Here is an 8,793-nt window from a genome sequence, read left to right on the forward strand (position 1 = left end):
GGCTTGAATACTCTGAGTAGACTTCCATTCATCATCACTAAGAAAGATATAGTTTAAAACAAAATTCATCATAAGAGAAAGTCAACATGTTGGAAAACCCATAGAGATCATAACATTCTCCAAGAAAAGCTACTCCACTTCATCATATGTTTTGGACATATCGAGTTTCAGGTCCATGAACCCTTTTCTCCCTTTATTCTTCATGAAATGATAACATTCAAAAGCAATCAAGGCATTGTCTATAGAAAGCCTATTTGAAACAAAAACGCTATGGAATTCCTCAATTATATCTGATAGCACCCTCTTTAGTTTGTTCGCAATTGTTTTTGTAACAATTTTGAACAGCACATTATACAGAGTTATGTGTTACCATGTGAAAAAAAAGTAATTATCCAAGTTAAAAAAAATCTTAACGGTAATAGCATGAGATATCAATAGGAGTTATTTCTGTTCATGTAAAAAATGTAAACATTTGCAAAGAAGTTGCTGCTTGGCCACAAAGATAGAAAGATTCGTCACCTGACATGTCAAAAAATCTTTCTAATTCCTTTTTTTTTAATTTTATTTTTATTTCCTGAATTTTTTAAACTAGTCTTACTATCTTAAGTTTTTCTTCTGTCAGCTCCAGCAAGGATGAAAAAAAAAGTTAAAAAATATTAATGGTTAAAAAACTTTTTCTTCTGGTTGGCCATAAAGAGAAAGATTCGACACGTGACATGTCAAAAAATCTTTCTAATTCCTTTTTTTTTTTTTAATTTTTATATTTTAGTTCCTGAATTTCTTAAACTAGTTTTAGTATCTTAAGTTTTTCTTCTGTCAGCAAGATGAAAAAAATTTAAGGATGAAAAAAAAAGTTAAAAAAATTTAAGGATTATTTTATTATTGGCACTACACTTTATTTATTTCAGTAAAAAAAAGCTTTATTTATTTATTAGGTTCTTAAAAATGTTACTATTAGGATTTTTTGGTTAATTGATTGTATTAAGACATGCTACTTTTTATATAACTTTTTGTTAGCTGATCCATGTCATTCCGTTAGATTATCTTTTAATATAAATACTTGAATATAAAACTAGAAAAACCACTCTTTAATGTGACCTTCTGCCTTGAAAAAATGTAAAACTAACTTCTCTTGAGAAACTAGTGTTTAAGAAATTAGTTTTACATATGATCAGAGAATCAAACACTTTCTATTGATGTGTTTAAAAAATTTAATTATTTATCAACTGTGTTGGACGTTATTCATTAAGTACATCATGTTAGTGTTAGAAAAAAGATAATAAATCAATCAAATTAGTTGGAGGTTTGGAGCAATTGAGTTGATCAACAATTCATTGATTTTACGTTTGTATTGAGCAAGCTGTCACCAGTTGGGATTGAGAAATCTACTTAATTTAATTATAGTTTATTTTTTCTTTTAATTGTATACATATTAAGTAGCACTCATAAGCGTGATAAATATTTTTTTTTTCTTCATACAGGATAGCAACTCCTTAAATTTAACATATTGTAAACATGATAAATACACATGTAACATAAAAAAAAAAACTTGATTAATACAAGCCATTGAAGTAAAATTGTCTTAAGAAAGAAGGAAAAATGCAAATAATACTGTTTGATTTTATTGCCCAAGTTAGATCAAAATGCGAGCACCAATCATGTTAGCATTAGAAATAGGTCTGAATCAATGAAATTAGTTGGAACAATTGAGTTGATTAATTAATTGATTTTACGTTTATATAGAGCACGTTGTCCACACTAGTTGGGGATTGAGAAAGTCTAATTAAACTATAAATTTGATAACTATATAAATTTTGAGTAAATATGTTTTTTTCTTTAATTTTTGTTAAATTTTAATATTAATATTTCTAAAAAAGTTGTCTATCTTTATTCCTTTTAATTTTGAAATAACTATTTTTTTTAGGTATTATCTAAATCATTTTTTACTCTTCAACCCTTCTTAGGAGAACATGAGGAGAAATGTAAAATAACTTGACTTAGTCAAGGATGATGTGTCGGTAAAACTAGTTATTAAATGAGTTGAAAAGTATAAAATAATAAAAAAATATAAATTTGTGATTTATTTAAAAATGATAATAAAAAATTTGATAAATATATCAAAGATAAAAAATAAAAGAAAATATAAAAAATTAAAAATTAACATTTTAAAAACTACTAAAAATTTATTTATGAAATCGTTAAAAAAAACTAAAAAATTAAATGAAATGTCAGTTAAACATAAACCTTATCATTTGATATTACTAATGGCATATGAAAAGAGATTGTGAAGTATCAACGTTTGTACATTTTTGCTTTGTTTATTAATTATTTAGCTATTAAATAATTACTTAATATTTAATAATTATAAAAATAAAATCCTAAATCTGATATATACATATATATATATATATATATATATATATATATATATTATATTTATGTGTAATATGGTGGGGAGTTATATTCTGAAGTCAATTTCGACCTTAGATATGCTTTCACAAGTCAGAAAAAAACTCAAAATCATATTCAATTAAAACAATTTTTTCCTATTAAAATCAAGACAGGTTCAGACAAATATCCACAAGTTTTTGTTTTAATTGTCATGCTTATTAATGACTAATAATAACTTTAAAAAATGGTTTTATTTAAGAAAAAATCATAGAAAAGATAATAATAATAATAATACTGAACATTCAAGTAATAAATTAAAATTAAAACTGAGTAAAAATCACAAATTTGAATAATTACTATTTTTTTAATAAAACAGTGCAATTATATTCTATCTTGAGAATGAAATTATTATTCGCGGGTAGGGGTATTTGGGTAAAGTGCGACGTCACAGAAAACCTGGTATAAGAAGCGTATTTTCTGATTCTGAGAGTCACAATGAGAAGAAGAAAGAAGCGAGGAAAAAAGCACAACAGCAAACAACGTGACCCCACCCTCTCTTCCCTTCCCTCTTCCTATAAATGCTCACACTCTAACAAACCGAATACCTCTCCCACTTGCGATCGGAAGAAAGAGATCATCAAACCCTAACACGCTCTCTCTTTCTCTCTCCGAATCCGAATTTTTTATCACCTTCTCCTCGATCATTGTGATTGAGATTGAGATTAACCCTAACGCACACGCTCACTGTTGCGATTCCGAGTTCTATGGCTATGAGCGGTGCGTCTTCCGATCATTCCCCCAAGCCCGGCGTCTCCTCGCCCTGGAGCCAGATTGTCGCCGCCGCTGCTCCTCCTTCCTCCACCTCCCCGCCGCCTCCACCCGTCGTCGACGCCTCCGTCGCGGTCAATTCTCCGCCGACGGAAGATTCTGACAACGGCGGCGGAAACAATGTCATTACCGGCAAAAGGCCTGCGTGGAATAAACCCTCGAATGCTGCTTCTTCTTCCGTCATTGGCGCCGATTCCTGGCCGCTGCCAGCGGAGTCCGCTCGCGCTCCGACCAAATCGCCGTCTCCGTCGCCATCGCCGTCCGAAATGACGAAGACTTCCACGGACATATCCTCCTTGCCGCCACCATTGCAGGTTTTGTTCTTTCGAGATTTCTTTTGAAATATTAAATAAAGCTTACGTTGCCATATTTTTTTTGGTGATTCTCCGCTCTGATTATTAGTGTTTGTTGGTTTCTCTTTCATATTTTATCTACTTAAAAACAATACAGTGTAGTCTTTCTATTTAGTCAGAATTTAGATCAAGGTTGATGAGGCAGGCGGTTGCAAATTGAATTTATCTTTTACCTTTTCGGGAATATTTGTTGTTTGGTTTTATAATTTCTCGTGTGTGTATTGTAGGGTTCTGGAAGCGTGACTCCCTCACCACAGAGGAATGTTAGGGATAATGCTAATGCGGACAACAACACTGTGCAGACTCACCAGAAGTCTTTTAAGCGCAGCAATTCGAACACCTCTTCTAATGGAGGGCATCATCCACCACAAATGTCTGGGCCTCAAGGTCCGATTGCTCCTGCTGGGTCCCACAACTATAATTCGTCACCAAAGGAGCATCAACCCAGAGCTGGATTTTTTCCTAATGATCACCTGCCACAGCGAAACTCTTTTAGGTACCGGAATGGCGGTGGTCCACATCAGCGCGGAGATGGTCACCACCATCATAACTATGGGGGCAGGCGTGATCAGGATCACCGTGGAAATCAGGACTGGAATAATCACCGAAGTTTTAATGGTAGAGACAACTTTATGTCTCCGAGATTTGGTCCAAGGTTTATAAGGCCTCCACTGCCTCCTAATCCTGCTCCATTGTTTCCACCACCTCCTCCATTGCACCCTTATGGGGGCTCTATTGGGTTTCCTGGTATGTGCTGTTAATGAATGCAAAGATGACCTTTTAGTGTTTATGTACATGGTCTGATGATTGTATGCATTTGCAGAACTACCTCCTCAGATGATATATGTTCCACCTCCGCCACTGGAATCAATGAGAGGTGTTCCTTTTGTTTCTCCAATACCGCCTAATGCAATGTTTTTCCAACCTTCAGATAATCAGTTGCATACTAAGATTGTCAACCAGATTGACTACTATTTCAGGTGTTGCTTATACTTTTGATCAGCCACTATTTTCATTTTTTTAATGATTTTTAAGTGTTTTAGAATGTTGACTGTAGATTTACAAACAAATTGTCTTTTGCAGCAATGAAAATTTAGTTAAAGATATATACTTGCGGCGGAACATGGATGACCAGGGCTGGGTTACTATAAATTTAATAGCAGGCTTCAAAAAAGTAAGTTGTTTGGGTGTATTTGATTGGTTGGTTTTTTATCTTTGAAGTTGGCTGCATGATTGTGTTTATAATTGACTAATAATATACTATACTCCATTTTCTTAAAAAACATTTTATATAAATAATTTTTCTGTTGGAGGATTAGATTCTTTTTTATTATTAATATCCTCTAACATTTACCTGAAACTTTCTGTTGTATATTGGATAATGGTTGATGGAAAATATTCTTCTGACCCGATTTACCCTTTAATTTTATTGTTCTCTCAGTGACAATCATGGGATGACAAACAGTGGTAGCATATTTTTTGTGTTGCATATGCTTTTTGTCTTCCTATGGTTGCAGAGGTCCTCACATTATGTCAATGGAAAATGTTTGAGGGAAATATGAATTTACTCTTTTAAGATCAGTATTTAATATTTATATCAAATTCAAGGTATGCAACAGATATGTTGCATGGTAAGTGCCACATTTTTTAAGCATGGGATTAGGATCTAAAAGCTGCAATCCTTATCTGAACTAAGTTTCTATTTCAGCAATTAATTGAATTGTTTACATAGTGATTAGAAACAGCTTCAGTCAAAATTGAGTTCTTTTTAGTTATGTATTTTTTATGTTACTTAATTTAATGTGATGATAATATGAAATTATTTCTAGTTGACCTATTATACTAACAGGAAATTTCTTGCATGCGTTGGGCTTCTTTGATAGTGTATTTTTCTCTTTAACTATCTTTGCTGGAATTTTGAAATGCCAGTGAATGTAGGATTCTAATAATAAAATCTATTTTATACATGCATATATCCACCACCATTGCAAGAATACATAACTGTCTCAAAGAAACTAAGTATTGAACCCTTTTAATTTCACTTTTGTCTTTTCCCTTGGATTTCAAAGTCAAAGTTCTTTTAACTTCATTCAATGTTGATGATGTCAATGATGATGAAGATGATAAAGTCATCCCCGCAGTAAACAAAGTGTTCTATGCAATGAATGTATTGTCTTACCTATTTTTCTAGGTATTACTGTTGTGTAAACCCTGATGTAGCATAGCAAATATAGAGAGGATCTCAAGAAGATTAAATCATCAGATTTAAAATTAAACTGTTCAGTCATTTATGTAAGTGGCCATAATGTATATGGATGTTGAACTTGCTGAATTATCTAGAATTTGATTTTTATTGACATAGGTGAAATGAAAATGGATGAGTAAATGAGTATGATTGTCTTTAGGCGTTTGCCTCCTGTGCTTGATTTTTGGACTCTCACTTATAAAGCCGACTTATATGTGGGATAGTCTGTCAGAGTAGAGTTTATCATATATTGTGGTTCTGTGTTTTATTTTTCAAGAATTCAATTACCCTCTCCATTCCAAAATAAGTGACGTTCTAGGTTGTCACACAAACTAAGAAAAGTTAATAAATTGATTAAAGAGAGTAGTAATTTTACAAAACTAACCTCAGTATCAATATTACATCTAAAGTGACACTTATTAGGGGTTTTAGTGGAAAAAACAATTAATGAAAAGCTAACTTGACAGTTTTGGGACAATTTTTTCCCGCTTCAAATTTGACATTTATTTTGGGACAGAGGGAGTACCATTCTGACCAATTTTATTTTTTTTTGCAAATATCTTCTTTGGAAATGTGGGTTGAAGAAGCATCATTCACCATTAGATGACTAAAGTTTTTTTGTCCCAGGTCAAGTATTTGACCGAAAATATCCAGATTGTGTTAGATGCTGTTCGAACCTCATCTGTTGTTGAAGTTCAGGTATTTTCTTAAGCTTGCCTTGAATTTCTACTTTTTCAGGTATTGTTTGTTTGAGTTATATTAGTTTGTTAAATCTCATTTATTTTAAATTTATTCCTCTTAAACTATAGGGTGACAAAATAAGGAGAAGAAATGATTGGAGGAGATGGATCATGCCTGGTGGTCAGGTTCCTAATGTTAGAGGTTCTCAAACCGTTGGACAGCTGGCTGAACGAGTTCAAAACATTACTCTGGAGAGAACTAACAATAACGATGCTGGAGTATTAGATGTTTCACAGAATAGACCTTTTGGGGATTTGAATAGTCAATATCTCCATTCCACTAGCGAGGGTACTGCTCAAGTCGGTATTCAAGTTTCAGATCATTCTATTTCTGCAAGAAATTAGAGCTGCAGATGTTCTTTAAAACATTTTTTTGAAGAATATTCTTCAGAGGGAAGCAAGAAGCAGGAGGGATCATGGTCTCAATTTTTACATATTGCACAGTGGGACATGATTTCTCGTGAGGTATCTAGGAAAACATGATTGAGAAATGGGAGGAAAATACCTTTTTTATAAAACAGAAAAAAAACCAAATGGTAAAAAATGGCCCGTAAAAGGCGCATTTTATATATTCTGTGTTTTCGGAGCTAGTAGCATGACCCTTGCGATTATTACTTGTTTATATGGTGTTTAATGTTCCTATTCTGGTGGCGGGATGGTAGCTTGCTTTTGTGGGGATTGTTTTTTATTTTATTCCCCTGAATTCCCCTAAGCTGCTTTTTAAAATCTTTGGGGTCATATTCCCACCTGGATTAGGAGCATTATATGTGAGATCAATGATCATGGGTGTTGAATGAGTTTGATAGCTACTAGTTGATGACTGTGAGTGAAGGGGAAAGATGGCTTTCTGCTGATGGAGCTTGTCCCACAACTGCTTTACAGAATGATTGTATGATGCTATTTCCCCCCACATCATCTTTGGAATGACCATACTTGGTTTTTGTTGTCCTCGGTTTTACTTTATTTAAACTCTTACTAGGCATAAATTGCCCCTGTGGCCTGTGGGGTTATTGAAACCAAAACTATTAATTTGCAGCTGTATGTGATCGGGATGTCTTAATTATTTCATACCCCTACGTTCTAACATGTACTGATGTAATTCGTTTAATTTTTTTGTTTTATGCTATTCGTATGATCTTTTATTAGATTATTGTACTAGTCTGCATGCAAGTACGATGAACGGGTATGCTTTCAAAAAAATAAAGAATAAATTGTCATTTATATAATGTGCTGATAAATTTATCTTTAAATAATGAAAATTCAAATTTTAGTGTTTGTAAGTGCGGACGAATTTGTTTTAATTTATGTTTGTTTTCTTATTTTTTAAATGATTGTAATGTTATGTTTACAACAATTAAAAATGTCTATAAATGTGTATAGCGTTGTTCTTTTAATGAATAAATAGATTTGTTGTACTTTTTTACTTTTGAGGATTGGAATTTAAATTTTTAAGGATAGATTTGTCAGCGTAAGACACATTTAAAGATGAAAAATGACTATTTACTTAAAAATAATTATATTTCATTTGGGCTAAAATATAATTTTAATCTCCTTATTTTTTTTTTCAAATTTATCATTTTAGTCTTATTTTTTAATTGAGATGTTTTGTCTCTCATTTTTTAAAAAATGTAATTTTAATTTTTTTAATTTTTAATTGAGATAGTTCATCACTTTTAATAAGATATGTGATTTTAGTTCCTTAGGTCAGTTTTATATTTGTTGGCCGTAGTTATTATCTTTTTTAATAAATTAAGCTTGTTAGTAATTAAATAATTTTAAAAAATATTTGTTAATATTTATGAAATATATAAATTAACGTTTGAAATTGAAAAAAAAATTAAAATTATAGATTTATTTAAAGTAGGGGACAAAAGTTCGGATTTCATAAAATCGGAGGATGAAAATGAAATTTTAGCCTTTTATTTATATGGGACAATATACTGGTACTAGGTGCTAAGTTTTTGTAGTTTGAAGATTTTGTAAAGCTTATAAAATTTCTGAAAATAAACTGACATTTTGTTGAAACCAATAAGTATTGTATGTATTATTTCAAAGATAATTGTTTTATTTCATATTAAACATTTGTGAAAGCACAAAAACTATTATAATTATTTTTTGTATAAAGTTTTCAATTGGTAAGGATCAACATGCGCCAAATATCAATTTATGTAAAAGTACTCGTTTAATTAATAAGTGAACTGAGGCAAGTGTGCATGTAATTTATTTTCTATTCTCA

At 31.7% G+C, this 8,793-nt stretch overlaps 1 protein-coding gene across 1 annotated transcript; it reads left to right on the plus strand.

Annotated features, from left to right (window-relative positions):
* Positions 1-2,873: 2,873 nt before the first annotated feature.
* LOC100819612 (la-related protein 1C) lies at positions 2,874-7,620 on the plus strand. The gene is made up of 6 exons (XM_003519808.5): positions 2,874-3,533; positions 3,800-4,319; positions 4,396-4,552; positions 4,656-4,746; positions 6,445-6,516; positions 6,627-7,620. Exons 1-6 carry the CDS (start codon positions 3,156-3,158, stop codon positions 6,900-6,902), a joined length of 1,494 nt encoding a protein of 497 aa, XP_003519856.1. The 5' UTR covers positions 2,874-3,155; the 3' UTR covers positions 6,903-7,620.
* The last annotated feature ends 1,173 nt before the right edge of the window (positions 7,621-8,793 follow it).

The sequence above is a fragment of the Glycine max genome, chromosome 2, assembly GCF_000004515.6.
Source record: "Glycine max cultivar Williams 82 chromosome 2, Glycine_max_v4.0, whole genome shotgun sequence".
Classification (NCBI taxonomy): domain Eukaryota; kingdom Viridiplantae; phylum Streptophyta; class Magnoliopsida; order Fabales; family Fabaceae; genus Glycine; species Glycine max.